Raw genomic sequence first — 14,578 nt, forward strand, 5'->3', positions numbered from 1 at the left:
AAAAATGCTTCAAATCTGAAAATACATATGGGATAAATCGGTGATGTTGGGGTGAAATCAGAAATAAAATGTCATAAAAGGACAAGGTGTCACAACAATCAACACAAACGATGACCACCACATCACATGACGCCAAATAACACAGAATACAGGATCTGGTTTAGGTCACTATTGATTCACTTTCAATACTTACGCGGAACACAAGAACCAAACTTGTCTGGGAACTCAGATATCAGATCATCATTGATTCTGTCCTTCATCGGTCCGAGGATTATGACAGGCCTGGCATAATTTACTGGAAGGAAACCAGAGATTTACTGCATGCCTTAAAGATCAGGTCTATGTGGTGATTTATGTCAGCCTTGAACATCGTCTGACTGTAAATCACCTGATATGCATTTATTTATTAACCTGAAAAGACCTAAAAATCAACAGGCGCCCAAAAGCATCTATTGATTTAAAAGGGTTAATAACTTCTGACCCACTAATCCTATCAATATATGTAAATAAATCAGGTAAAATGCAGTTTCTCAGCTTTTCATGGTCATAAAATACGACCCATTTGGACATTCAGAGGCTCTGTGGTGAACGTGAAAACACTATCATCTTCTACAACATCATAATTTACATAACAGCGGTTGTAGACGCTTGTTTTTATGCTCAGTTAATGATATATTTTGCTGAAAAAGTCACCTTAGCTTCAGTTTTCTCTGTTTTGAAGTAATAATCTTTGAATTTACCCTGAACTTTTATGAACATCTACTTGATCACTAATTTAAATATAGGAAAACATCAGATTTTTGCTGAAAAAGGCAAAATGCAAAAGATAGTATGATACTAAATGGTGATACATGACTTAGATAATGTTAGATGTAGAGAAAAAAAGTAATAATTTGGAAGTCACTGCAAAAATATCTCGAAGTCTTTAAGGTTTCACTGGTGCATTTCCCTCTGTCACTGGGACGGTTTCCTTGTTTTAACCCTTTAATGTCAAACGTATCATATTTGATACATGAGTTTTGAAGCCCTCTACATGATCAGTGTGACATTTTTTTTCTGGAAAATCCTGATATAACCAATTAGATACATGCAATACACAAATAATCCACCAGAGGCCTTTCCAGTGACACTTCAAGACTGTCATTAATGAAGAAGGAGGCAGAACTTTGCCAATTTTGAAAAGGAATTACCAATTTGTTAGACATGTTTATGTTATATTATGTTTTTGTTTGTCCAAAAATAATAATATTTGAGCACTGAGACCCGATGTATCAAATATGATACAAAATTGAAACTCATGCATGGAAACTGATATTTGAAAAAACATCTGACGTATGTTGAATGAAATCTGGTAGAAAACATCAGAAAATTAATGCAATAAATCTCATATTGTCTGAACAAAAGGGTTAAAAGGAGGTCATATTAAATACTACCACTGTGTTTTATAGATGTTTTTTTCCCCTGAAATGTTTGTTTTTTCCACTGTACATACTTCACATATATCCAGAATGAATCTTAATACAAATACTGACAGATGCATATGTGTGGATATTACAACTTTAACCAAACCAACAAACTTAATGTGTGATTAGGACTTTTACACTGAACTGTAGTTGTTTAAAATGAAAGAAAATGTCATTCATCTACTGATGTTCCCAGATACTCTGTACATATACATGACTTACTTTCTTGCCGCATCACAGGTTCATATGAGAGAATCACATCCTCTTGACTCCCTGAAGGGAAACGGTGCAAAATGTTAAAGTTGTATTTGGGGCATATTTGTAAAATTGCTGACTTGAAGACCGTGATATTTTCTAAAGGCCACATGCATTAGTAGTGTATGTCATATTATTCTCATTCATTAACTCATTATTATCACAGATACGAAGTTAGACATGACAACTGAGTCCCATGTCTCCAACAGTAATTTTCAGTAAACAATTATTGACTTATTGATTCTTTTCCATTTTGGTTTTGTAAAATATGCATCTAGTCTTAAGTACTATCACTCAGTGCAATGAGATCTGTTCAGAAAACATTACAGGGTTGAAAAACCTAAACTGAGTCTGATCCCCTGCTCCAAAAACATTCCTCAAATTATACTGAAATTTACTCATTTAAGCAGGAAACATTTTAACATATACACACCTTACAAAACAAACTGACAAATCTGTAACAAGCTGTAAAATTCTATTTCGGTCGCATGCTCCAAAACGAGACAAAACATGTGAATTAACGTCAGCCTCATGCAAACATGCATTAATAACCATGATAGATAAGACCAGTGTGAACACACAGACTCTGTCAGGATAAGTTCATATACTATTGATAATGATTGAAAATGTTCAGTAAATTACGGTGATGCCATTAATTTTGAAGCTCATTATGTGGAAGTACCTGTTTGTATAAAATCAGTCCGCAAAATATCTAACTTTTTTCTTTTTCCTTTTAGAAATGATTATTTCTGCAAACTATTAAACACAAAGCCCAATTCTTTTTAGCTATATTTTGTCCAAATTTAATGAAATAAACCACCATTTAGGTTACGAAAAAAGGACAATCTGCACACTGTAGCTCCAGGAGGTAATTTAATTCAAACATTGACTACTTCAAAATAATATGTTAAACACACACAAAAAAAAAACATTTGGAGTGTGATAATATGCAACTTTCCTCTTTTTTGCAAACTATATGCATCCACAGACCAGACTGATAAATCTGACCCTAAATCTGTTTTTCTGAGGTTTTTTTTGTGAGACTCTAGGTTAATACACTGCAAACCTAAGCAACACAGACCCATCAGATGCAGCATGCAACGATGCAGGCAAGAACAAGACAAAAAAAAGACAAAAAAAAGAAGAAAATGTGGCGAAGCGGCGCCTTGTTGTGGGATAACAACTGAGATGAGGAATCATTCCTTGACCAACTTACTGAAAGTCTTTGTCCCATACCCATCATCACCTATCCCCAGGATGTCCTATCGGGCGTCCAAAGAGAGCCAGAATAGAGGCAGGAAAGGAGGACAGACGCAAAAGAAGCAGAAGGTAAGAGGCAGTTAACAGGAGGGAGGTGGGATCACACCCATCTGTCTCTGTCCTGACACGGAGCAGCCAGCAGGTGGAGCCAAATACTGACAGTAGCCAGCGCTGAACTGTGGGGAAACTGGGTCGAGCTTCATCACCATATGGGGATGTATTGTGCAAAAATGAACTGCATAGATTTGGCTCCGCTCCACATGGCTGATCGGCATCTGAACCGCACTGTTTCTGGCCGTGATCCGAAAGAAAAGAGAAAGAAAACAAAGACGACAGGAAATGATCTGCAGGAGAAAGCAGGAAAAGGCCTCGGTGAAGCCTCTAAAATCCACCTCAGAGTGCCCTAACAGCCCTGCATGTGGCCTCTGCGTGTACAGTATATGTATGTCGGTGAGCTTACTTACTGTCCGAATCACTGCCATCCTGCTCACCCTCTTTGTTCTTGTAGAATGGGAACTTTCGTGTAAAGATGAAATTCTTTTTACGTTTGTCATTGAATGACTGTGAAGGGAGAGAAAGCATCGGGCAAACAGGTATATCTGACTGCTGTCACGTTCATGCAGACAAAACAACAGCGTGCACAAAGTGGAACGTCAAGAAGTCTGTACAGAGTGCAGGTGGAGGTCAGTGTTTGATTATGAAAATACTGTTTTAGCCAATGTGGGTCACAGGAATGAGCTGGAACAGAACAGAACAGTAGAATAGAATAGAATAGAATAGAACAGAACAGAATAGAATAGAATAGAATGAACAGAATAGATAGAACAGAACAGAATAGAATAAAAAGATATAAAACACAATAGAATAGAATAAAATAGAGCAGAACAGAATGGAATAGAAAGAACAGAATAGAACAGAACAGAATAGAAAAAGAAGAATAGAATAGACAGAATAGAACAGAATAGAATAATAAGATATAGAATAGAATAGAATAGAATAGAATAGAATAGAATAGAATAGAATAGAATAGAACAGAATAATAAGATATAGAATAGAATAGAATAGAATAGAATAGAATAGAATAGAATAGAATAGAATAGAATAGAATTTATTGTGTGTACCATGAAATTAAGCCAAAAAAAAAAAATCAGGCTCTTTCTACTTTTATTCACAGTATTTTAGCAATTATTTTAGTTTTCTACAATTTGATTTACTTTATTTAATCAACACGCATGTATTTAAGCTTCTCATATTTGATATGTTTCTTTCCGTCCCAATTTGTTTCCATTTTCTAAAGATGTTGCTTCTAAGAACTTGTGTTTTTTGCACATTGTACAGTTAATAAACCATAAAAATGACGGGGTCGCACTACATGTACAGTCGCGGAAAAAATTATTAGACCACCCTTGTTTTCTTCAATTTCTTGTTCATTTTAATGCCTGGTACAACTAAAGGTACATTTATTTGGACAAATATAATGATAACAAAAATAGCTCATAAGAGTTTAATTTCAGAGCTGATATTTAGTCATTTTCCATGGCTTTCTTGATAATAACCAAGTTCTTACATCAATAAATATGGCATTGCACTGCCAAAAACAGTGCTTTTAGGCATTCCATGTTTTCTTTTCTGTCTGTTTTAGTCACATGATACTCACAGGAGTTAGTACTTGATTGCATAATCATTGATTTTGATGACTTTTGATGGTCTTATAATTTTTTCCACGACTGTATACAGTGACATGAAAAAGTATGTGAACTTGTTGAAATTTCATCGTTTTCTGCATGAACTGGTCACAAACACAAACAGTGTTCTTAACCAATACCGCACAAAGAATTATATTAAATGTAGTTAATGAACACAGCTATTAACAAAAGTAGCACTGGGTCTTTATGGGTTAGTAGTTTGGGTTTTTTTCCAAGAATATTCAACAACTTTAAGAATATTTTAAGACACAGAATGAGAAAAGTTTATCCCATACAGCCAGTGCAAAGGATAATAAACTGTCCAACAGGAGAAATATCTGAGACAGACACTTTTCTACTCATGTCCATCTGGGGAAATAACAATGTGAACCCGACCACTTCTTGACGTTCCACAGTTGCATCAGTGGCATTACAGGTAAAAGCAAAGTGAGAAAAGAATCCAACTGAGATCATGCTATGAGAGAATTAAGAAAAGATGCACAAAATTCATGCAGCGATGAGAAATAAAGGACAGCCTTTAAGGGAGGAGGATGAGATCTCAAATAATAAATACTGTTTGTATCATCATTTGAGGAAAAATGGTACATGGTGATGTGTAATGTGTTGACAGCTACAGTTTTTGTTTTTTTTTTTTGGGGGGGGGGGGGTTCCATGCTGAATTTCCAAATTCCTCTAGCTGTTTATGACTTTATTATCTGCTAAAATAAGGTACGCAGACAGTTTTAACATATAAAGTACTGAGTGTGACTTGCATTTACATTTACTGACAAAAATAAAATTAAAAAAGATGACTTGTTTTGAGGCATTTAATAGAAATGTGAATGAGATGAAGTCATGGGATGGAGTTTCTATTGAATCTGCGTTAAACTGCTCTGAAAAATGTAACTAAGCAGCTAAATAAGTTAAAGACTTAAAGGTGGACACCGTCTTGCACAGGAAGTTCACAGTCATATCTGGAGCGTTAAATTAATGTGGTGATTGAAACAGCTCTCATGACGCCACTTACCCCCTTGGAATCAAATGACCCCGGCTTGGCATTGAATTTCACAGTCTTTAGACGCGCTCGCTCCTTCCTTTCCACCCTGCCAAGTGGAGAGAAGACACGTCCGTCATTAAGCAGACAGATGAAATTAAATTACTCACAGTGACGGTGAAGTGAAGTGAGTTTGAGATGATGTTGAAGCATCGGAAACACACGCTACATTAAAACTTCTTGACTTAATAAGTACTTCACGGAGCTTGACTAGAGATGGAAAGGGTAAACCAAGGTCATAACACAGGCATTTAAACTACTATTATTGAATTTATTGCAGTTTTTTTTTTTTTTTTTAATTATCTTTTTATTGGGAAAGGCAAATGTCCATCCTTTGAAAAGTTCAATAAAAATTTCAATTCCAAAAAAAAAAAAAAAGGTCTTAAAAAGTCTTAAATTTAACTTGTAGAAACCTGTAGGAACCCTGGAATGATTTTAAGAGAATCACAACAAATGCAGTGAGTGAGAAATGTCACTGTTTTTCTTGAGAGTCCATTGTCCTTGAATAGCTGTTGTTCAGTTTTACTGCTCATTTGTGTATTTTATTCGTGTTGATTTTGTTCGGCTGCTACCTTGGCTAGGTCTCAGTTGCAAAAGAGACTTCTGATCTGAATTTGACTTCCTGGTTAAGTAAAGGTAAATAATAAACCACTGCAGCCTCCATAGTCCTCAGGAAATAAGGTGAATAAATGCAGGGAGGAAAGAAAAATGGTGCAAATCAGTCCAAATTACAGAGAACTAGTAGTATCACAAGACATACACTATAGGGACAGAAGTATTGGGACATGTTGAATTCAGGTGTTTCTTTTCTAACAGGGGGTCTGGGATACAAAATAATAATGACAGAAAGGATAAATATCATTGCATTGCATTACTTTCTTTCTCTCTATTTAATCATTTTTAAGCAATTTATCACCACTTATTACAATATTATCCTCTGTATTTTGCATTTTTTCAATGAAAATCAGGTATTTTCCCATATTTAATTCACTGATCATGTAGATGTTCATTAAAGCACAGATTAAAGTTGAGGGTTAATATTTCAGAAACAGCAAAAAATTCAGAAAATGTGACTTTTTTAACAAATTACTTCATTAACTGAACATAAACCAAGTGTCTCTATCTACTGTCATTGATCCAACTCCATGGGTTTTACTGGTGAATCAATGCTGTAGAAGATGACGGCGTTTCCATGGCAACTACGGAGACTCTGAACATCCAAATGGGTCATATCTGATGACCATGAAAAGATGAAGAACTGTATTTTACACCAATTATTTACAAATATTGATAGGATTAGTGGATCAACAGGTATTAAATAGTTTAGATCAGTAGATGGTTTTGGTTGACGGTGAATGTTTGGGTCTTTATGAGTTAATATATAATTACTTTTATTGTTTTTATTAATTCTTTAATGTGTTTTATTTGTTTTTATGTCTGTGTACAGCCCTTTGGCCAATGCTTTATAAATAAAATTGACTGACTCGACCAGATAGCACCAGTGATGTATGAATAGGGCTTTAGTTTTCATTTTTGTTCACTATTATAAACACATAAAAATCCAGTTATATCTCAATTGACTGCACCTTTCTCAAGAACATACAGTTGTGGAAAAAATATTGGACCACTCCTTGTTTTCTTCAATTTCTTGTTCATTTTAATGCCTGGTACAACTAAAGGTACATTTCTTTGGACAAATATAATGACAACAACAAAAATAGCTCATAAGAGTTTAATTTCAGAGCTGATATCTATCCATTTTCCATGTTTTCTTGATAGTAACCAAAATCACTTCAGTTCTTACATCAATATCTATGGCATTGTACTGACAAAAACAGTTCTTTGGGGCATTCCATGTTTTCTTTTCTGTCTGTTTTAGTCACATGATACACACTGGAGTTAGTATTTGACTGCATAACCTTTGTTTTCGATGACTTTTGATGGTCTAACAATTTTTTCCACTACTGTATTTTCTCATGTATCAGGTGTAAAGTCTTGGTCCATGGCTCACCGTCTCTTGCTGGGGATGACGCCCATTTCCTCGCTGTCCCCGTGCGGAGTCACTCGGCGGGCCTGCCACCACTCATCGTCTGAGGCGTTGATGACGTGCAGGATGTCTCCATACCTGAAGCTGAGCCCTTGGCTGGGGAGGCCGCTGTCTTTGGACTTCTCATAGTCAAACAGAGCCCTGTCGAGTCAAGGGATTAAGACAAATGGCTGCAATTTCCGCCATGAAAGGACTTTTCTAATTTGGTAGAAAGGAAACTAGAAGCTCAGCGTTAGCAGGTCAGAGAGAACAGTAAGTGACTGGTCCATCAGGGACGCTATAAAAAGAAATCCGTCACCCTGTTTCAGTCACAGATCTAAAACCTGCTCATTAAATGTACATCAGGCAATATTCAGACTAGTCCACTCACATGTTCTTCACAAGGGAAACAACAGAACCCACTGACTGAAACTGAAACTAGTGGGGACGTCATGAGGAACAAATCTAGGCCATGAAGTGAATTAGTTTTTATTTTATTCCCTGAATTTAGCTTGAACATTCAGAACTAGGGTAACATCCAAAACGGACCAACCTCACATAGAGTGATCTCTTCTGATTGGTTCGCAGAGATCCCGACCCAGAGCTCATGCTGTGGTTCATCATCTGTTCCCGCAGGTCATGGATTTTGGCCTCAAAACGCCCGTACTCTGCAAGACAAGATTAGAATGCATCAGGACTGACAGCCAGGTCCGTGTTATGACTCCAGTGCATGCTGGGAAAAAGGAAACTAATGACATCGGCTACATTCAACTGTTCCTGTTGAGTGAAAATCAGTTGTTTTGGCTGTTTCTTTACATTTTCACCTCATAAGCATTACGTTATTGATGACAAATTTTGAGTTTCTGAACATTTCACACACTACAAATTTAAGACAGGCACTTTTTAAGACTGTTGAGTAAAATTTAAGACCCATTTCATGCTTATATTCGCAAAATCATAGAAAGGATAGTCAAGAAAACTTCGCTAAAAACCTTATTTGCAAAGTAAATGCGTTTAATCACCTTCAACATGGTGATTACTGGTTGGTTTTATGGTGGATCAGTATTTTTCTGATTTCCTCTGCAACTTTAATGCATTAAAAGTTCTTTATTTGAGTGTTGTCTGGCACCATGTGCAGCAAGATTCATGTTAGTTACCTTTTACAAGCCTGTGTAGTTCACATTTCAGCAAAAACACTCCCATATTATTTAATTAACCACTAATTGGTGTCAGTTTCATCTTGTTTTGTCTTTATGCTGGTTTTTGTCTTGTTCGTTTTTACCTATTTTTGACTTCTGCTTTGTTTTTTACTTTCTTGTTGTGTCTTTTATGAATAGCTTTGTTCTTTTACATTGTTTTTTCATGTTATGTTTCCTTTTGTTATGTCTTGTTACCTTCCATGTAGTTTTCATCTTGTTGCATCAAAAGGCACATGAAACGTTTGCTTTACAAATATAATGAAGAAATCAGTTGTGAGACATGAGCAAAAATGTTAATTTCTTCATAACAAGTTAAGTGGGATGCCCCGATTGCAAAATTGTGCCTAATGGAAAACATTAACTCATAAAAACTCAAACAGTCACTGGTGACCAAAATCATCTGATCTAAGTTTGACAGTGGATGGAGACGCTTGTTTTTTAGGTTCAATTAATGATATATTTTAGTGAAAAAGTCACTTTTTCTTTAGTTTTCTCTGTTTCTGATATAATAAAATGCAACTTTAATCTCAATTTTTATGAACATCTATTTGGTCAGAAAAATATATATTCAAAAATACATGATTTACACTGAAAATTTTTTTTACAGAGGATAATATTATAATAAATGATGATAAATCAATTAAGAATGATTAAATAGATTTTTAAAAAATCATTTGGGAACCTCCACAGAAGAAGCACTGGCTTTTTATGGGCTAAATGACAATTCAACTGATTCATTTTGTTTTTGTTAGTTATTCTCCTTTTTGTTCATTCTTTCGTCACTCTATATGCAAAAAAAAGTTAAACAAACCCAGTCTTTCAGCCTTTTATTATATCTGTAAATGACCACAAATTCTATCCTAGAAATTTCTATTACAAAAGATAAATATGAACCACTTTCATTGGTTAAATGACATCTTACATTCCGATAGTGATATACTGGTGTATCCCTACAAGTAACAAATAAATTAAAAGCAACTGCTACTGAAAAATTATTTAGAGATAATCAATATTAAAAGAATATAATGTAAAAAGTTATTTAAGACTATGATGTTGAATTTTGTGGTCTAATAATTATTTCTAAAGCTGTTTATTTCCACTGCCTGCAAGTAAAACTCTGAAACAACAACAACGACCACAAAAAATATGATTTAACAGCTTAAGACTGACACAGTGATGCATAATAACCGCAAAACTACGCAGTGGAAGGAGCTTTCTATCTCCAAATGTCAATACTTTGCGCTACTGTATCCACATCCACACCAACTTTTAACACGAACCGACACATTTCGCTTTTTCCCTGCATCGTTCACGTCCTACCCGAGTTTCCAGTGAACCCGACCGCTCTTGGCAAAGTACAAGAGGATGTCAGGATGTGAAAGACCGTCACGCCGTTGACAAGACTGCTTTCCCTGACACTGCAGTTACTATGAGGATGGAAAAGCTGACGAGTTGAGGCACGGCTGCCTAATGTGTTGCTTAAAGACGATATCAGTTGGTAATGACATGTTCTGCCTTGATGTGACCATACAACCTGTGCTTCTGTAGATGGATAATCTCTAGGAACAGTACAATTCTATTCATTCATGGCTCATTAAAGCTGACTCTTGAGTTATAATTATGCATCTCTTAAACCCATAAAGACCCAAAAATCCACCGTTGACCAAAACCATCAACTGATCTAAACCTGTTGATCCACTAATCCTATCAATGCATGTAAATAATTGGTGTAAAATGCAGTTTGGACATTCTAAGGCTCTGAAGTGAACGTGGAAACACCATCATCTTCTGCAACATTGATTCACTAGTAAAACCAGTGGAGTTGGATCAATGACAGCGGATGGAGACACTTGGTTTGTGTTCAGTTAATGATAGATTTTACTGAAAAAGTCACTTTATCTTCAGTTTTCTCTGTTTCTGATGCAACAACCTTTGAATTTACTCTAAGCTTTTATGAACATCTACATGATCGGTGAATTAAATATAGAAAAATACCAGATTCTTATGGAAGAAACACATAATACAGAGGATAATAATACAATAGATGATGATAAATCAATTAAGAAAGAGTAAATATAGAGAAAAATGTACGAACCACCACAAAAGTAGCACTGAGTCCGTACGGGTTAAAATCCCATAGGACCTGGAATATAATTAGGGTACTACACTACGCATATGAGGAAAAAAAAAAGAGATCCTCTGTTTTTGTAGGTGAACAAATTAACAATCACACATCTATATTATAAAAGCCAAGTGGCCTCTGTGTGTGTGTCTGGGGATTCACACTAAATCTGTACAGAGCTGGCTGCTGCAGTTAGGCGTACTTATGTATTTTGGGTCAAGAAAGACAGTTGCGAAAACGGCAAGTTGATAGGACCAATATTTTGGGAGACATTAGTAATTTTGTAATACAATAACCTTACAATCACGTTGCTATGGCCAGCACGCTTTGGTGGTGACTGCTGGACAAATGTGGTACAGCATGCAGGAATACACAACAGCATAAAAACTAAGACATCTAGAATCCCTACGGGTCAACGCACTAGGTTCTTTTTAATAGTTCTCACTAACTCCCCCGTATCACACCATGTGCATGTGCATCCATACTGTAAATATATATACTATTTAAACTGAAAGCTAAATTTGTATTATATATTAATATTCGTCATCAAAGACCCCTCCCACCCCCATCATGGACTGTCCTCGCTGCTGGCCTCAGGACGGAGGTTCCGTATCCTTCGCAGCAGAACAACCAGGTTCAGAAACAGCTCCATTCCACGTGCTGTAAGACTGCTGAACTCAACATAATATCCCCCCTCCTCCCTCACACACCCACCCCCACCTACACAGGACTATTCCAGTGTGCGATATAACTGTGCAATATTCAGCACTGAATTTTTTTAAAATCAGAGAATCATAGTTTTTTATACTCAGGTTTTTTTTAATATGCATATGTATTCTATCTTCTATATTTTTATATGCATATGTATTCTACCTTCTATATTCTATAGTTTTTATACGCATATGTATTCTATCTTCTATATTCTATAGTTTTTATATGCATATGTATTCTATCTTCTATAGTTTTTATATGCATATGTATTATATCTTGTATATTCTATAGGTTTTATACGCATATTTATTCTATCTTGTACATATTATCCTGTATAGATAGTGTCTGTTTGTATTTATTGCTGCTTCCTGCTGAGCCAACTGCATCAAAATTTCATTTTTTATGTCAAATCTGGAATGATAAATAAAGTCTAAGTCTAATATAAATAGCAGATTTTTCTTTCTTTTGTCTTTATATTCTAACTGTATATTTTCAACCTGTCTTCCCTTTATTTTTGTAACTTGCTGCTAAATTTCCCCATGCTAGGATCAATAAAGTCTTATCTTAACTCCAAAAACATAAGACATCTTCCTTATCATTCACACTCATCTAACATAATCCTCCCTTTTTTCCCATCATGCTCTAAAACCGGACGCACATACCTGTCTGCATGTTGTATCTCCCACTGCTTTCCTCTTCTGCTTTTCTAGAGCTCTTTCTGTCTCTGCTTCCTACACTCAGTTGAACTCTGCGACTATGCCGGGTGCAGAAGAAAAAGGGAAACACCCCCTCCCCACACACACATACACACCCCCCGTGGCTGGTCATAAAAAGCATGGGGGCGGAGTCAAGCCAAGACGGACCAACCGCGAACATCAGCAGCTATAAAAGCATCACATGGGCGCTGTAGTTAAAGCCTGGTTTTGGTTTTAACATTTAAAGTAAAACACTCTCTGTCACATGTGCAACTTCTCTATTTTTAACTCAAATTTTCAATAACCTGCTGACATTTACTGGAGGAAGAAGACAAACAGCGCATCGCAACCCTAAAATAACAACTCCAGAACTTTTTCTCAGGCCCACAAAATATATTTCATGACTCTTCAGAACCCAAATCTGTGTAAAAGGTCTTTCTTTTGGAGATCTCCACTTTTACATCCATTTCATCTTGTTGTATATTTTACTTCTTGTTTCATTTTTTACATTAGTTTCATCACTTTCATCCTGTTGCAGCTTTTACATACATTATTTTCATTCGGTTACATCTTATGTGTCTTAATGAGATTTTTACTTTTACATCACTTTCATCTGGATGCATCTATTATTTCTTGTTTCATTTTTCATATTTTCATCCTGTTCCTTCTTTTACATCTTTTACATCTTGTTAAATCTTTCCCATACATTATGATCATCTTTTTGCATTTGTACATCTTGTTGAGATTTTCACTTTTCCATCAATTTCATCGTGTTATTTCTTTTTCTTGTTTCATATTTAGGATTGTTTTGTAATCTTGTTTAACTTTCATGTAATTTTCATCCTGTTGAATTTTTTAATTTATATTTATTTATATATATATTTATTTATTTTTAAATCATTTTCTCCTGTTAAGTCTTTCATGTCCTTTTTGTCTTAATACACCTCTGCCCTCTTCTGTCAACTACAGGTAAACATGTACGAGCTCTTCTATTATTTGAATTCACATAATAAACTCACTTCTCATACTATTAAGACACTTAAATCAAAACAAATTTTTAAAATAAATTCTGTTAACGTTATATTAGCAAAGGGTAAGAACATCAGCTCCAAAACAAAGCCAATGGGTAAGTATGTTTAAGTTGTAATACCGCAGATGGCCACTGGGAGCTGCTCCATTAGCCTCACCTCTCGAAAAATATTAGGACAATATTTTTTTCCAGAACTAATTCCAGTCTCATTCATTATATTTGGACCCTTTAGATGTTCTGTTTGTCCATCTTTCAGTTTTTCCTCAGTTAATAAGATCTCAGGTGAAATAGCATCATTGACGTCTGCCATGTTGGGCTTTGATTGACAGGTTAGTACGACAGGTTGCTCACCTCTCGAGTTGGACTGTCTGAGTTTTGTTTGTTTAATAAAATACATTTTTTCCTGACAGACAACAAGACTATAGTTGTGGTTCTGCTAACTATAAAGTGACTTTGTTACTCGGTCTTGATGAAGTTTGTCGTTTTACAGAATCAATAAGCTAGCGCTTTGCATTAGCTCACCCATGACCCCTCATACCCACACAGCCCTGCCCTTTTTGTCCGAATATGGTCACTTATGGTTCCAAAAAGCTGCAAAAGATAAATCATAAACTGCTTGCTTCAAACAGTGGTTAAGAAATCAATTGGTGATGCAGATCCTCGGTCCTTTAAAAACAGTTTTCAGATATTAGGCATTTCTAACTGTATTTGTTACAGACACACATTTGCAAATCTCATCTTCTCTTCTCAGAAACAGCTTTTATGTGTTCATTGAGCATCTTTTTAAGATAAGAAAACACTTTTCCAGACCCACAAAGGGGAAAATTGTCTATGTTCTTGTATTAATTTTACTTACTTTTAATCTTTGTGTTGCTTTAATGTTGTTATTCTTACTCTTATGTGAAAAGCATTGTGTATTTTATTTATTGAATTCAGTTTAGTAGATAACACTTGAAATGAACTTTAAAAAACAGTGCACGTGCATTTAATAAAACTAAAGCAAAAGCTGATCTGAACCATACAAATAACCACCAAGCCTTACAATCTGATAACAAGCTTGAAATATTTTTGCAGCATA

General features: G+C 35.4%; 1 protein-coding gene across 19 annotated transcripts in view; it reads right to left on the reverse strand.

Moving 5' to 3' along the window:
* dlg2 (discs, large homolog 2 (Drosophila)) overlaps positions 1–14,578 on the reverse strand; it is a 417,220-nt gene that overhangs the window by 9,193 nt on the left and 393,449 nt on the right. For all 19 annotated transcript variants that reach the window (XM_030154920.1, XM_030154919.1, XM_030154918.1 and 16 more), the window contains 6 exons: positions 8,297–8,411; positions 7,729–7,905; positions 5,691–5,766; positions 3,443–3,539; positions 1,686–1,736; positions 194–295 (listed from right to left, as the gene is read on the reverse strand). In XM_030154920.1, the coding sequence (XP_030010780.1) occupies positions 194–295; positions 1,686–1,736; positions 3,443–3,539; positions 5,691–5,766; positions 7,729–7,905; positions 8,297–8,411 (618 nt within the window). The remainder of the gene's footprint in view (positions 1–193; positions 296–1,685; positions 1,737–3,442; positions 3,540–5,690; positions 5,767–7,728; positions 7,906–8,296; positions 8,412–14,578) is intronic.

The sequence above is a fragment of the Sphaeramia orbicularis genome, chromosome 14 (assembly GCF_902148855.1).
Source record: "Sphaeramia orbicularis chromosome 14, fSphaOr1.1, whole genome shotgun sequence".
Taxonomy (NCBI): Eukaryota; Metazoa; Chordata; class Actinopteri; order Kurtiformes; family Apogonidae; genus Sphaeramia; species Sphaeramia orbicularis.